General features: G+C 51.8%; 2 protein-coding genes across 9 annotated transcripts in view; one reads left to right on the top strand and one right to left on the bottom strand.

The window, feature by feature from the left end:
- Positions 1-2319: 2319 nt before the first annotated feature.
- On the top strand, positions 2320-12166 carry FEZ1 (fasciculation and elongation protein zeta 1; the record flags this gene model as incomplete). The annotated part of the gene is made up of 9 exons (XM_082296956.1): positions 2320-2594; positions 5154-5250; positions 6390-6485; positions 7270-7486; positions 8705-8976; positions 9385-9465; positions 9861-9936; positions 10425-10490; positions 12101-12166. 9 exons carry the CDS (start codon positions 2320-2322, stop codon positions 12115-12117), a joined length of 1197 nt encoding a protein of 398 aa, XP_082153082.1. The 3' UTR covers positions 12118-12166.
- Positions 12167-13360: 1194 nt separating this feature from the next.
- Positions 13361-16521, bottom strand: part of PKNOX2 (PBX/knotted 1 homeobox 2) — an 85759-nt gene continuing 82598 nt past the window's right edge. For 7 of the 8 annotated variants that reach the window (XM_082297068.1, XM_082297070.1, XM_082297069.1 and 4 more), the window contains 3 exons: positions 16400-16476; positions 15716-15894; positions 13361-14946 (listed from right to left, as the gene is read on the bottom strand). In XM_082297068.1, coding sequence (XP_082153194.1) covers positions 14699-14946; positions 15716-15894; positions 16400-16476 — 504 coding nt within the window. In that variant the 3' untranslated portion in view covers positions 13361-14698. Of the gene's footprint in view, positions 14947-15208; positions 15633-15715; positions 15895-16399; positions 16477-16521 lie in introns of all 8 variants that reach the window. The other variant, XR_014227088.1, reaches the window with a different exon arrangement.

Genomic DNA, 16521 nt, shown 5'->3' with positions numbered 1-16521 from the left:
TGTGTGCGTGTGTGTGCGTGTTTGTGTGTGTGTGTGTGCGTGTGCGTGTGTGTTTGTGTGCTTGTGTGCGTGTGTGTTTGTGTGCGTGTGTGCTTGTGTGCGTGTGTGTGCGCGCAGGGCCCTGTGTGCGTGTGCGTGTGTGTGCGTGTTTGTGTGCGTGTGTGTTTGTGTGCGTGTTTGTGTGCGTGTGTGTTTGTGTGCGTGTGCGTGTGTGTGCGTGTTTGTGTGTGTGCGTGTGCGCGCAGGGCCCTGTGTGTGTGTGTGTTTGTGTGTGTGTTTGTGTGTGTGCGTGTGCGCGCAGGGCCGTGTGGGTGTGCGTGCAAGGGATGTGTGCGCACCGCTGTGCGTGCAAATGTGTGTGTGCAAATGTGTGTGCGCCTGTGAAGGTGTGTGTGTGAAGCGGCAGGGGCGCATGTGCAGGCATGTGTATGTGCAGGTGTGTGTGCACAATGTGCAGCCATGCCCGTGCGCAGGTGTGTGCACGCAGTGGGATGCTGGTGTTTGCGGGGCCTGGAGCTGGGTGGTGTGGGCATGGTGGGGTCCGTGGTGCTTGTGTGGGAATGCACAAGTGCACAACGGTGCACAGGGTGTGCGAGGGGATGCAGGCATGCACAGGTGGGCACACATGCACGCTGCGTGGGGATGCATGCTTGCAAAGGTGTGTGTGCGTGCACACTTGCACAGGACAGGGTGTGCATGCCCAGGGCACGTGGGGGGGTTGTGTGTGCAGTGTGTGCTTGCCTTGCTGTGCACACACGCAGCCCAGCACACGTGCACCACCAGAGCACACGTGCATCTGTCTGCAAAACTTCATGCACATGTGCACAGCTCTGTGTGTGTGTGCTTTGCACCTGTCTGTGCACGGGGTGTGTGTTCACAGGGTGTGCCAGGCATGGAGCAGGCGTGGGCACTCTCCTGTGTCTGTGTGTGCACCCACGTGCCCCACAGCGTGCGTGCAGCAGGTGTGTGCTCTGGGGTGGGCTCACCTCCAGATGCACACGTGGAGGGTGTGCGTGCACAGGGCATGTGCTGCAGGCGTGTGGGGGCTCGGGGCACCCAGTGGGGTGCCCATGCACAGGGGTGTGTGGCCGTGCTGCACATAGGTGCAGGTGCTACTCAAAACCCTGGTCAGGCCAGGTCTTCCCCCAAAACTGATGTTTCTGCTCCCCTCCCCAGGGAAGCATCACCAGGGCTGGGGGAATGAGCTGGGGTACTGATGCCTGTACTGGGCTATTCCTGGTTTACTACTAAGTTACTGTTTGCTTCCTATGAGGCTACTGCTAGGATGCTGCTGGGATATTTTCAGTAATCTCCTGAGGGAGTAGTGAAATACTATCGAGACACAGCTGAGGTGCTCTCAGGATACTGCTGGGATGCTACTGAGATGCTATCATGAGTTTACTAGAATGTGGACAAGCTACTCTGCAGGCAGTAGTAAGGCACTTTCAGAGGAGCACCGAGGTGCTCTGGGTACTATGTGGATGCTGCAAGAACTCCACTGAGGTACTTAGTCAGGCTGCTACTAAGATATTTCCAGCATATTTCCAAAGCTGATACTGAGGCACTTCTATGAAGGTACCACTGGAGCAGCTCCCACACCACCCGGTTCCCCTCAAGAGATGTTCAGGTTGCTTTCAGCATAGTTACGTGGCAGTAACATAATATCTGGATATTACTTTGCACTACCAAAGTGCCACCAACACTCTATGAAGATCATAGCTATAAGATAATAGCTGTATCCCATTACACCACTATTAGATCCTATAGGACACTCATTATATACTACTGAGATACTATCAGGGCACCAGGATGCTTTTGGGATGCTCCTGACATGGTATCAGGATATTCCTACCTGTGCTAGTACAACATCAGGACAATGCTGAGCTACTCAATGGCTGCTACTAGGATACTGCCAGCACATTACTGATACTTTCAGGCCACTTGCTTAGTAGTGATATAGTATAAGGATAGGACTAAGATGCTACCACTTCAGAGAAATAGTGGTATATTTTTTACATACTCTCAGGGTAGCACTAAGCTATGTGGACCCCTGTCAGCACTTTGTTGCTACTAGTAAATTACTGCTAGAATAGTGCCACAGTATCAGGATATTTCTTATGAAGGTAGTACATCCTGATGGGATACTGCTGGGATGCTACAGAGATGCTGTTGGTTGTGTAACAGCCCTGGCAGTAGGGTTTCAGTCAGCACGGCAGCAGCGAAGGGAATGGGGAGGTGGGTGTTGTAACCTGTTAGTAGCCTGGTGCCTCACGGGCACCCTCTCCCTGCAGCTAAGGCAGCACGTCGGTGTTGAGGAGGATGGAGGCGCCCCTGGTTAGTCTGGAGGAGGAGTTCGAGGAGGGGCCTGGGGACGATGGGGGGACCCTGCAGCGCCCTGCGGACCCAGCGCTGGCCGAGCTGGAGAGCTTCTCCGCCGAGATGATGAGCTTCAAGTCGATGGAGGACCTGGTGCAGGAGTTCGACGAGAAGCTCACTGTCTGCTTCCGCAACTACGACGCTGCCACCGAGGGCCTGGCCCCCGTGCGGGGGCGTCTCCAGGCACAGGAGGAGGAGGAGCGCCTGCAGGATGAGGAGTGAGTAAGGCCGCCCTGCTTCTGGGGCCACGTGCCTCTTCACACCCCTGAAACCCCCCACAGTGCAGGCTAACTCCCAACATTGCAGCATGGTCATGCTCCGTGTCAGGAGTAGCACTGTAGCATCCTATGAGTAAGGACTACCTGTGAGTAAGGGTCTGCATGCCACCTTGCATCACGGCACAGTCATGCAGTGGCGTGGAACAGCTGTGTGGTATCCTTTGAGTAGCTGTGTAGGATCCTATAAGTAGGCCTTGCGTGTGTCTTTTCATGGTCATGAAATACCCCCCTTTCCCGGAGCACGCAGTCCAGCTCACCTGTTACAGCACGACTGTGTAGCACCTCAGAGTAGGGGTGTAGTATCTTATTACTGACACCCCTCTGGGGCCTGTTGCACCTCCTTGCACACTTCTAAGCACCCATCATGTGCAAATCAGCACCTGGACTGTGGCGTGATCTTACAGCACCTTGGATTAGCTGTGTAGGATCCTTGGAGTAGCAGTGTGAGATGCCCGGAGTAGCATCCTATGAGGAGGAAGAGCAGCGTGCCCCATGCCACATTGCAGGGGGCCACAGCTCTGTCTATGCAAGGAAAGCCTCAGGGGTGGAGCATAAACCTTGAGTAAAGTGTAAGTTGAGTTTAGCCACCCCCTCTGTACCATGCTAGGGGATGGCCAAATTCCCTAGGGTCAAATTCCCCCCTAGATTCCCCCAGTTATCACTGTTCCTTTTGTGTTAAATTCCACAGTTTCATTAAAAACCTTGTTTTGTTACAAAATGCCGGTTTTTTCCCGCAAATCCTTGGGCTTTTTCCTCATGATCATTCTACACTATCACATTTCTGGTGGATTTTTTGTGTGTTTAATTGGGATCATTCCCCAGGCTGAAATTGCTAAACCTTATTTTCACCAAGCAAAGGGGTTGCTTTCAACCCCATCAGCCCCAGATCCGTTGGTTTTGTTGCTTTGTGTTTGGGGTTTTGTTTTTTTTTTTCCCCCAAAACCCACTGAGGCTGAATTGATTTTTGCAATTGGTCGAATTCATGGTTTTTCAGAACAAAACGCAGCTTGGCTGCGCGCCGGGGCTGCCGCGCTGTCGCCGCTTTGTGCCACTTATTGTGTCTTTTTTGGGTCACTTTGGGCAAAACAGGGCTTTTTTTTTTTCATTCTTCCTTGAATGAGCCCTGTGTGCAGGGCGGGGGAGGGGCCATGGCCTTAACAGGCACTGGATTTCCAGAGCTGTTAACCATTTCTTGCCATCATTAACTCAGAAATCATTGCTGGTCTTGGTCTGCCCCTGTGGGGTGCTGGTCCTTTAAGAGCAGAGGAAAAAAAAAGCAAATTTGGGGGGATAATCACTAATTTGCTGTGCTTTTTTAAAAAATAGGAATATTAGAGTTTGCCATCCATATTTTTGTGTGTTAGGTTGTGAAATCTGTAATTCCAAGGGGAATTCAGCCCTGGTGAGGAGGGAAATATGATAAATCCCAACAATGAGCAGTTTGGGGTTGGAAAGGGGGCAAATGGTTTTGGGGTGATTTTCAGGATTAGGATGTGGCACCGTGTTGCACTGAACCCACCATTTCTGGTGGGGAAATGGGTGGGTTTCCCTGAGTTGAGGAAAAAATTTCTAATCTGTGCCTTTTCCCCCATTTTTGACCTTTTCCCACGTTTTTGGCCTTTTTCTCAATGTTGCCACTTTTAAGCTCTTTTTTCCCATTTCCTTTCTCCTACATTTCTTCCCTTTTCTCTACTTTCCCTGCCCTTTTCCCCATTTTCCCCCTCATTCTCCCTTTTTTACTTACATTTTCTCTTTTTCCCTACTTCCCTTTTCTCCTGATTTTTCCTTTTTCTCTCTTTTTGCCCTTTTCCTCCTTTTCCTATTCCTTATTTTTTCCTCTTTCCCTTTCTTCCTCTTTTTTTTCCTCCTCTTTCTCCATTTCCCACCATTTTTCTTCTTGGTGGTTGGAACATGACATGGTGACATTTTGGAGCTTTGGGACATTTTGGGGTATTTTGGGGTATTTCAGGGGTATTTTGGGCTATTTTGGGGTATTTCAGAAGAACGTTTGGGGACATTTTGGAGTGTTCCAAGGCAGCATTTTTAGGTGTTTTGGGGCCTTTCAGAGAGTTTTGGGGCTTTAAGATAATGTTTTGGGCCACTTCAGGGTGTCATGTGATGGTTTTGGGTGGCATTTGGGGACATCTAGAGACATTTTGGGACATTGCTGTGGCCTTTTGGGGGAGTTTTGATAGCAGCATTTCAAAATGACATTTAGGGGGCATCTCAGGTGCCGGGGCAGCATTTTTGGGTACTTTGGGGTATTTCAGGGCAGTATTTCATGATGCTGTTTTGAGAAGGGGTTTTCTAGGATATCATTTGGGGTGTTTTGGGATATTTCAGGCATCTCAGTGGTGTTTCGGGATTTTTGGAGGTCATTTCAGGCTGTTTCTGGGCTGCATTTTGGGATGTTTTGCGGCATCTTGGCATGCCATTTTTGGGATGGCTCTCTGAGATGCAACATTTTGGGATCAGAACTCACCACCCACCTCCCTGCAGGGTCTGGGATGCTCTCACCGATGGCTTTGCCCCCCGGAGCTCCCCTCGGCCGTGGCTGCTCCCCGGGACTGAGGCCCTCGATGGCACCGACCCCCAGGTAGGGCTGTGGTCCCCCTCAGCCCCACAAACCCCCCTGTCCCCTCATGATCCCCTGACAATGCTTGACAGCTGTCAGTCAGCCCCAAGGCTCAGCGACAATCACGGCACTGCAGATTACCCAAAAATAGCAGTTTTGGGGTGCTGCAGCACCAGTGCAGTGAGTGCCCACATTTCAACGTGAAATCACACTGAAACGGGCAAGATTGTTTGGTTTGACAATCAGGGCTTTGCCAGTTTGCCCCCCATGTCAGGGGTGGGGTGGGTGTTTTTGGGGGTAGAAAATGTGTTTTCATTTGTAGTGAGTTTGTGCTGGCAATAGCTGCTTTTGGGGTTGTAAAAATGTCCCAATATCCAGGGAATTTAACCCGCTTGGGTGTAACGGCTTGTTGCTAAACGGGGAAGAGAAGATAACTTTCTTAGGTTATTTTCTGCTACAAAGGTGAAAAAGATAGTGAAAGGTGGTAAAAAAGAAAATGCCTCCTTGTCCAACATCTCCATCCAGCATCTCCATTCGTCCCTTCCCTGTTGGTGTTCCCCTCTGCCATGTCCCCATCTCATGTCCCCACCCAGTGTCTCCATCAGACCTTTCCCATTCAGCTTCACCAGCGCTTTCCTCCCCATCCAACATCCTTGGTATCTCCATCAAGCATGTCCAACACCACTCTCCATCCAACACCTCCATCTGACAGACCTGGACTTCTCCCTGTCTTCTTCCTAGTCCATGTTCAACAAGTCTCCATCCAGTAGCTCCCTATCCATCATCTCTATCCATCTTCTGGCAACACCTCCCCCTCAAGTGCTTTCTTCTTCATTGTCCCCACTGTCTCCATCCAGTGTCCCTGTCCAAAGCCCCATCCAACATCCCCATCCAACATCCCCATCCAACGCTTCCCCATCCAGCATCTCCATGCAATACCCTCAATCCAGCATGTCCCCATCCAGTCCCTCCCCATTTGATGTCCCCATCCAGTGTGTCTCCGTGCCACCCCCCTTGCAGCTTGTTCCCCTGAGCCAGGGTTCCCTGGTGGCTCTCCCCATGCCAGGGCCAGGGCTGTGTCTGTGTCCGTGCTGGGGCCATGCCCACATCAGGCCGGGCCTGTGGTGCCACTGAGGCTGCCCAGCCTTTGTCTCCTGCAGCTCGGCGGAAAGGAGGAGGAAGAGGAGGAGGAGCTCACTGAGAGGAGTGAGCAGGACTCTGGAATCAATGAGGAGCCGCTGCTGACAGCTGAGCAGGTACCCCTGGCCCCACGGGCATCTGGACCCCTGTCTGTCGTCCAAAAGCCAGGCTTGGCCACCTTGGCCCCATGACCACGATCTGAAAGCACAAGAAAAAGCCAAATCCCATCATCTTGGGATGTGGTATGCAGGACCTGGAATGTGGATGTAGGCAGAAGTGTAGGTTGTGGGTGCCAATGTGGGATTTGGGTGCATATGGGAACGTGGGGTGCAGATGCTGCTGAACAAAATGGGTGGCATGGGGGGAAGGATAAAAGTGTGGGGGGCAGAGGTGGGATGCAGCTGCAGGATGCTGGTATGGAGGCAGGGTGCAGCTGTGAGGAGGGGGATGTGAAGGCAGCTGCAGGGTGTGGGTGCAGGATAGAGAATGCAGGTGCATGTGCAAGTACAGGATCCAGAATGCAGGAGGAGGAGGGTGCAGAGAGCAGGATGCAGATGGGTGCAGGATGCAGATTTAGATGTGGATGCAGGTCTAAAGTGTCCACGGAATGTGGGATTTGGACGTAGGTGGGAATGTGGGATGCAGATGCAGGATGCAAACAGAGGACCCAAGGCACAGATGGATGTAAATGCAGGTGCGGATACAGGATGAAGGGAGCAGAATGCAGATACAGGATGAAGGGGAAGGATGGAGGATGGAGGATGGAGGGAGCAGGTTGCAGATGGAGGATGGGGATACAGGATGCAGGTGCAGGATGAAGGGAGCAGGTGTGGGTGCAGGTGTGGGATGCAGGGTGGAGGTAGGATGCAGGTGCACATGGAGGATGCTGATGCCCTGCAGGTCATCGAGGAGCTGGAGGAGCTCATGCAGAGTTCACCTGACCCCGAGGCTGACCCTGAGGGTGAGGAGGAAGAAGAGGAGGAGGAGGAAGAGGAGGAGGAGGAAGAAACCAAGGCTGATGCTGAAGGCAAAGGTGGTGGCGGGGGCACGGAGCCCATCGTGCTGCGGGAGCTGCATGCTTTCTCCCCTGCCTTCAACAACAACTGCTCCCATGAAGGTATGGCCAGCAGAGCCCAGGCCAGTCACTTTTTGGGGACAATTCCAACCAAATTGGACAACTGAGTCTCTCCAGGCCTCAGTGCTGGCTTGCTCTGGGACTTGGCCAGAAGGGCTCTTGGCAAAAACTGTGAAGAACACAGGGATCTGGCTTTTGGTATGGAAAGGCACATGGGGTTCGCCAGGAGCCTTTGTGTTCTGCATGGGGTGCACCATGCACATGAGATTTGTCACTAGTGGCATGGGCTGTGTCACCAGTAAGCCCAGGCATTTCACTAATTGCTCTGCTCTTTATCACACTGTGCAGGTTACTAATCTCACCATGCCACTAATCTCAATGTGCCTGTCACTAATTGCACCGTGCATGTCAATAACTGCACCATGTGTGTCACTAATCACACCATACACGTCACTAGTTGCACCATACATGTCACTAATCACACCCTGCTTGTCACTAATTGCACTGTGAGTATCACTGAGTGCACCTTGCATGTCACCAGTCATGCCAGGCAGTTCTGTAATTGCTCTGGGCACGTCGTTTATGGCGCTGAGCATATCAGTAATTGCACAATGGGTTTATCTCTTGGTGTCTCAGAAAATGCAGAGCACATCTCGCTCAGCACGAGATGCATTGTAATGGTTGCAGTGTGCGTTTCACTGACTGCACTGGGGGTGTCACTGATTGCAGCAAGCATCTCCCTCGTTTCCCCATGCATGGCACTGGCTGCACCGAGTCCAGAGGAGGCCACGGAGATGCTCCAAAGGTTGGAGCACCTCTGCTATGGTGACAGGCTGGGAGAGCTGGGGGTGTTCAGCCTGGAGAAGAGAATGCCCCGGGGAGACATCACAGCTCTTTCCAGTGCCTAAAGGGGCTCCAAGGGATTTGGAGGGGGACTTTGGACAAGGGCCTGGAGTGACAGGACAAGGGGAAATGGCGTCCCACTGCCAGAGGGCGGGGTTAGATTGGCTATTGGGAAGAAACTTCCCTGTGAGGGTGGGGAGGCCCTGGCACAAGGTTTCCAGAGCAGCTATGACTGCCCCGTGCCTGGAAGTGCCCAAGGCCAGGTTGGATGGGGCTTGGAGCCACCTGGGACAGTGGAAGGGGTCGTTGCCCATGGCAGGGAGGTAGAACGAGATGGGCTTTAGGGTCCCTTCCAACCCACCCTGTTGTGGAATGTCCCCTCGGACACGAGCCCGTCTCTAACCCGCCGCGGCGCAGGCCTGGGGCAGCTGTCGGCGCGGGAGCTGGTGGCCGCGGCGGGCCGGGCGGAGGCGGCGAGCCGGGCGCTGTCGGCGGAGCTGGTGGCGCAGCTGGCGCGGCGGGACGAGCTGGCCTTCGAGAAGGAGGTGAAGACGGCGTTCATCGGGGCGCTGCTGGCCGTGCAGGGGGAGCAGCGCGAGCAGCGAGAGGCCGCCCGGCGCCGCCGCAGGGACAAGGGGCTGAGCCTGCAAGGGGCGCGCTCCGAGCGCGGCAACCACATGCCCCGCAAGGTGGGCACCTGGTGGCCACGAGGACACGAATGGGGTGTCTCGGGTGGACAAGGAGGAAATGGGGGATGTGGGCAGAGGGACGTTGGGGGGGCGGGTAACGGGATGAGGGTTGAGATGAGATGGGGATAGTGCAGGATGGGGCAGAGGGACGGGATGGGGGTGAGGAGGACACAGGACAGGGGTCATGGAGCAGGGCCGGGGGATGTGGGACAGGGGACTTGGAGCAGGGGGATAAAGGGAAATGGGGTGGGGGTATGGGGCAGTGTGATGGGAGGGATATGGAGCAGGGATATGGGCAGGGTGTGGATGTGGGAGTCAGGGAGCTGTGGGGGACACTGGTGCCCGAGGAGGTGCCGCGGGTGATGTCGCTGTCCCCGGGAGGTGACAGGGTGACACGTGTCCCCCCAGCGCTTCAGCATGGAGGGCATCTCCAGCATCCTGCACTCCGGCCTGCGCCAGACTTTTGGTCCTACCACCAACGAGAAGCAGGTGCCCTTCTCCCCCAAAAATTTGCCCAAATCCGTTTCTTTTCATTCCTCCTTCCTGCACTCTTCCTTCCCTTGCATCCCCCAAGCCCCTTTTAAAATGTTTTTTAGTTTTCCAGCACTGCTCTATCCCCTATACCCTGCTAATCCCTCTTGGAAAAATTACCTGTTTTCACTCCAAAAAGTCATCCCTGAGGAGGGATGAATTTGGATGGAGTTTGCAGCACCCAATTAGTTCAGTACTCCCCAAAATACCTGCAAATTAAATGCAGTTGCAGGAATTTTGCAGAAATACTCTATTTTTGCACCAATTTGGGGTGATTTGTCTCAAGGCAATACAAAAACCAGGCAGTTTTGTGCCATCTGGCTGGTTTTTTGGGGTGGCTCTTGTTTTTGCAGTACCTGAACACGGTGATACCCTATGAGAAGAAGGGCTCACCACCCTCCGTTGAGGACCTGCAGATGCTCACCAACAGTGAGTATTCATTCAAGCTTCTGGTTTGGGTCAGCATCAGATGTTTGGGGGACACAAAGGCACATTTTGTTTTGATTCACTGGCTGCAATTTGGGGTATTGTTGCAGCACAGCCCTTTGGGGGATTTCTTGCATCATTGCAGTATGGGCCATTTGAGGTGCTACCACCCACGTTGCATCATCATTGCAACAAACCCACTTGGTGGGAAAAATCCCTGGTTTGCATCACTGCAGCACAGCTGGTTTGCAGCCAACACCTCCCCTCAGTTTATGCTCCTTATATCAGTGTTGATTTGGGGGTATATCACCCATTCTGCATTGCCACAGATCGGCTAAGTGGGGATGAAAGTCCTTTTTGTTTGGATGTTCCCAGGCCTGCTGCATAAATTGTATGGGGGAATTGTGTGGCAGCTGTGGGGCTGGTTTGGGGGGAAAAAGGGGCAGTTGGGGGGCAGCAGGGCCAGCTCACAGCTTCATTCCCCCTCGCAGTCCTGTTTGCCATGAAGGAGGGGAATGAGAAGGTGCCCACTCTGCTCACGGATTACATCCTCAAAGGTACCTGCTCCCCTCCTGCCTGCGCCCTGCACCCTTCGTGTGTCCTTCATGCAGCGTCCCTGCAGCTCTTGTGCCTCCACCACAGATCCCTTCTGCACCCTCCTGCCTCTCGCTCCCATCCTTTGTGCATCCCTTCCCCATCCCTCTTGCAACCTCATTCATCCCTTTTGCCTCTCCTGTGCACCCTCCATGCATCCTCAGAGAATCCCAGACCCATCTTGTGTTATTCCTCCTGCATCCCTGGTGCATCCTTTGTGCGTCCCCCACACACCCTTCAGGAATCCCAGGTGCATCTCCTGCACATCCCTCAGGCATTCTTTGTACAGGTCTCCTGTCCTGCCGCACCTCTGGAGGTCCCTGTGCAGCTTCCTGCCCCATCCTGGGGCCCATCTGCTTCATCCACACAGCCTCCTCACCCTCTGTGCATCCTCTCACACCCCGCACACCCCACCAGGCACCCCTCCTCTGCCTCCCTTGGGCATCCCCATCCATCTTCCTTGCATCTCCTGCGCATGCTTCTGCATCCCTGTGCATCTCCCACACCCCTCTTGTCCATCTCTTGTGCATCCTCGTGAGTCCTCACGTGTCCTTCACGCTCTTTCTGTGCACTGTTGTGTGTGCATTCCTTGTGCATCCCTTCCGTGTTCCTCCTGCATCCTGTGTGCAGCCTCGTGCAGCACTTGTGTGCTTGTGCATCCTTGAGTGCCCAGGTGCCTCGTTCACACTCATGCAGCCTTTCTGCCCCTGAACCCTTGTGCACATGGAGCACACTGGTGAACCCTTGTGCATGCCCAGGTGTCCCTGTGCAAGCTCATGTGCCCTTATGCAACCCCCGGGCACCCTTGGGCACCACTGTCCATCCCTGTGCAGCCCAGTGCCAGCCTGTGTGTCACCGTGCACCCTCGTGCAGCATTGCATGTGCATTATTGTGCATTCTCGTACACATTTGTGCATCCTCCTGCATCCTTGTGCATCCCCATGGATCACAGTGCATCCTCCTGCATCCTTGTACATCCCCATGGATCACAGTGCATCCTCCTGCATCCTTGTGCATCCCTGTGCATCCTCATGGATCACAGTGCATCCTCCTGCATCCTTGTACATCCCCATGGATCAGAGTGCATCCTCCTGCATCTTGTGCATCCCTGTGCATCCTCATGGATCATAGTGCATCCCTGTGCATCCTCATGGATCACAGTGCATCCTTCTGCATCCCTGTGCATCCCTGTGCATCCTCACAGATCATAGTGCATCCCTGTGCATCCTCATGGATCACAGTGCATCCCTGTGCATCCCTGTACATCCCTGTGCATCCTCACAGATCATAGTGCATCCTCCTGCATTCCAGTGCATCCTCCTGCATCCCTGTACATCCCTGTGCATCCTCCTGCATTCCAGTGCATCCTCCTGCATCCCTGTACATCCCTGTGCATCCTCCTGCATTCCAGTGCATCCTCCTGCATCCCTGTACATCCCTGTGCATCCTCCTGCATTCCAGTGCATCCTCCTGCTTCCCCAGTACATCCCCACACACATTTGTGCATCCCTGTGCACGCTCGTGCCTCACTGTGTCATCAGTGCCCCCCAGGCCTCTCTCTCTCTCTCCGCAGTGCTCTGCCCGACCTGACGCGGTGCTGCCCTCACACTCCCACCCCGGCGCCCCCAAAATGGGGCTAAACCCGAGGAAAAAGGGTCACCCACCCGCGGCTGCCCCACCCCGCACTTCCCCCTTTGCACAGCTGGGAATAAAGAATTCCTTACATTAATTAGGCAACTGGTGTCCAGTGTCTGTGTCCCCCCTTGCTCGTGGCGGTGGTTTGCAACTTTTTGATGGGAAAACGCTGTTTTTAAGCAAAAAATCCCAACACACGCTTAGCTGCAGTGCTCAAGAATATTCTAGGATCTATAAAACCCACAAACTTCTGGCTGGGTTGCTTAGAGGCAGCTGCAGCTGCCACTATCAGAGGGGAAAAATGCAGATGTAAATTCTATTCTCAGGGATTTTTCCCATTTTTTCACTTTTCTGCAGCCTGATTTTCTGCTAAAAATTGTGCAAACATCACCTTTTTTCCCCCAGAAAATCAACCCATTATTAAGGAATGGCTTATTAGGAGTACAGGAGGGCTTCCATCACTTCAGTTTGGGGGAGAATTGCTCTGTTTTGGTGTTTGTCTCTCATTTTGGGGAAGAGTGCCTAATTTGGGGGTTGTTGCTTGTTTTTGGAGACTGTTGTCCATTTTGGGGCAAATTCAGTCAATTCAGGGGAAGTTACTTATTTTGAGGAGAGTCACACCACCAGTTTGAGACAGCATCCTTTTGGGGCATGTCACTCATTTTGGGGGAGAATAACTCATTTCAGGGAGAAATTAGCCCCTTTTGGGTCATCATTTGATTCTGAGGAGCATCCCTCACTTTTGGAGACCATAACTCATTTTGGGGTGAGCATCACCCATTTTGGGGTTGTGTGTAATAGTTTGGGGAAACATCACTCATTTGGGGGGAGAATCACTCATTTTTGGAGAACACAGCTCATTTTGGGGTGCACATCACTGGTTTGGGGGGTGTATCATTCATTTGTGGGTAAAATCCATTGGAGCTTATTTGAGGGGGAAAAGTTTCATTTTTGGTGGACCATCAGTTTTGGAAGTATAAATCTAATTTTCTCCACATCACTCAATTACCAATTTGGGTCCATTCACCCATTTTGGGGGTAAATCACATCTTTGAGAGGAGTTTTGCCCATTTTGGGGGGTTATTCCTGCATTTTGGGTCTTCTCCACTCAAAGGAAGAAGCTGCCAAGAAAATACAGGTGCGACCCCTCATCTTGTAGCACTTTATAATAAATGGCCAGGAATTAATACTAAATTACAATGAATCCTTTATGAAATTACAGATTACATTCACGCCAGATCAGTATCCAAAAATAGGCATTTCTGCCCATTGCATCACTTGTGGTTTTTATCCCAGCTCTTGTTTGGGTTCTTTTATCAACTCTTCAAGAGCCAGGAAAAAAAAGGACAATGAGGGCAAAAAGCCACCAAGAAAATTATCCTTCTCCTAGAATGTCACATTTAGAGCAGGAACCTGCAGAAGACAATTCCTTTATTTTTGCCCTGGTTTCTTTTGCATTTCCTCCCATGCCACATTTTTTAAGGCGAAATACACCCTTTTGCTAGCATTTAAAATAAAAAAACCCAAAATACAGGGTTTTTGGCAGTTGCCCTCCCCCATGGGGCTAAAGCTCCACCATTTTCCCATGTGGAGGGACAATACCAGGGAGAAATGATCTTTCAAGCAACAATACTGAGTTTCCTTCCACCCAGGCGAGTCTTGGGGATCCCCCTTCAATTTTGGGTGAAATCTTCCATTTTTTAAACCAATTTTTTTCCCCATTTTTAACTAACTCTGTGCCAAAATGCCTTGGAAAAGTTTTCCTCTCGGCAGCCTTTGCCCCAACTCTGCATCCAGTCTCCGCCCTTAAGGACGAGAACGGGGTGAGTTGGTTTTTTTCCAGATTCAGCAGAGGTTTTAGCACATAAATTAAAGGATTTGGAGGAATTTCCTCCCTTTTCCAGAAAGTTGTGTCCAGAGTCACCAAAAAGCCGCAGCATCGGGGCCAAAGTTGGGAGGTTTGGGCAATCCAATGAGTCGAGCACCAAACCCTCCTCAGATATAGCAGAATTTGCACTCGCTGATTATTTTTCTCCCCCTCCATGCCAGTATATATGCCTGTGAATGACCTTTCTGGGGGAAAAAAATCCAAAAAGCATCAAGTCCTGGGGTTGGTTTGGCTTTTCTTTGCACCAAGAAATCCAAGGGACAGACGCAGTGGCCCACGGTGAAAACCCACCTTTGCCCAACAGCATCCAAGCGTCACGTGGGGAAAACAACTTTCCCTAAAAATGCTTTTGCTTACCAAAAAATGAAGGGAAAAAGAAAAATAAAACCTGAAATAAAAGATTAATCTGGCCACAATATGTGCCTTGTAAACGTGTGTCCTTCACTTCGGAGCGCTGACACGGTGGTCCCCACGCACCCGTGGGCAGCCGGGGCCTCTGCCAGCGCTGCCACTTTGCTTTTTTCTCACTGATTTCTTCTCACTGATTTCTTCTTGCCTTTTTTTTTTCTTTTTTTTTTTTTTTTTTTTGCATTTTGGGGGGAATTTTGTATCTGGTGCTGTCAATGATTTGGGAGGGTGCAGGAGGAGCTATTCCAGTGAGTCACTGTGGTCCAAACCAAGGTCAGCGCCAGGTGCTGCTGGGAGGCCACCAGGCTCTTCCTCCAGCTCTTCCTCCTCTTCCTCCTCCTCCTCCATCTCGTCCTCATCTTCCTCATCCTCCTCCTCTTCCTCAGTGCCATCAAGGGAGTCGTCATGGGCTGCCAGCATTGCCTGCTGCATGGCCATGGTGGCAGTGGCTGATGAGAGGGGTTGGAGGTTGTCCATGCTGAGTGAGCCTGTAATTAAAAGAAGTACAGAAATAAGGACTCCCCAGCTAATACAGGAAGGACAAAGGAAGTGCATAAACCAAGAATAACTCAAGTGAAAAGCTTGGAGAGCACGCCATAGGGTGTCCCACGTACCCCACTCACTCCCCAAGATCCAGTCTTTAATTTTTCTAGCTAATGCATCATTAAATAACAAGAAGCCTTACTTCTGAGCCAGTAGATGCCCAAATTGGTTGGGCAGATTTTCTCTTCATCTTCTCTCAAGTCCTACCTTTCATTCTCTTCATCCCGTCTGGTGTATGTTCATTTCTGCTCACTTCACCTTCTCTTCATCTTCTCTCTTCATCTTCTTCATCTGTTCTCTGTTCATCATCTATCTTCCCACCTTATCTCATCTGTCATCTGATCTTCATCATCTCTGTTCTTCTCTTCATTTCCATCATCTGTTCTCTTCGTCTTCTTTCTTCCCATTTTGTCTCATCTGTCTTCTCATCTCCATCTTTTCGTGTCTCCCCTCCCCTCCCCAGCTCCTCAGGAGATATCCCAAGCCGTGCCCCATAGTGGGTGATCATTGAGGGCTGCTCCTGTGCTCAAGGGATGGGAGTGCCCCATCGCCAGCGCCTTGCGATGGCCAACTGGAAGGACCTTCTTGCATGGGCCACCTCATGTGCTTCCCCACAGCACAGTAAAGGGCTCTAGAAATTACCAATTAAGGCCACAATTTAATGCATGGCCACTCCTTCCTGGAAGGGCAGGGGCCACTGGGGTTTGTCCTTACCATCAGGATTTGTCCCTGAATTGCCACCCTGCTGCTGCAGGACCCCGGCGGCGATGGAGTTGGGCCAGAACCGCTGCGTGGGCCGGTGCTGAGATTTGATTTTCTTGGCTTTGGGGGCTGGATCTGGGTTGCTGGCATCGAGCATTGGCTGCAGGATGCGCCGCCGGGCATTTATGAACCTTTCCATGGAAAAGAGAGAACATTGGAATGGCTAAGAGTTGTTACACCACCACTGAGTTAAAACAACATGATAGCAAATCAGTGAGTTGCAATATAATAATAATACTTTAAGAAAGTAGCTTCGTGGTTCAAAAAGCTGGTGTTTTAAATTTTACTTGCTTGTGGCACATTATAGCTCTGCATTATTTTTTCCAGCTGAGTGGGAGAATGCTGCACATTGGATTTACCAGGAGAGGGCACTGAGACCTTGCAAACCAGTGCTGGCATTAAACACAACTGAGCTCGTCTCCCAGGAATCACAGAGTCATAAAATCACAGAATGTGCTGAGTTGGGAGGACTCATCAGGATCATTGAGTCCAGCTCCTGGCCCTGTGCAGCACACCCCAAGAATCAGCCTTAACCACCCAAGTAACCCCCCCAAAATGCATTATACAGCACCAAAATAGGGTGAAAAAGTCCTAAAGCCAGCAAAATGATTGCTTGGCCCACCAATATCTGCTCACCAGTTGTTGACTTGCAAGAGGGTCAGGTTGGTTTGGGCAGCGATTTGCCTCTTCTCATCCTCTGTGGGGTAGGGGTGCTGGAAAAAAAGAGATGGAGTAGCAAAATTACATCCCTGCATGCA

Source organism: Coloeus monedula, assembly GCF_965178545.1.
Source record: "Coloeus monedula genome assembly, chromosome: 25".
In the NCBI taxonomy this organism is placed as follows: domain Eukaryota; kingdom Metazoa; phylum Chordata; class Aves; order Passeriformes; family Corvidae; genus Coloeus; species Coloeus monedula.
This window is presented reverse-complemented; position numbering and strand designations above follow the sequence as displayed.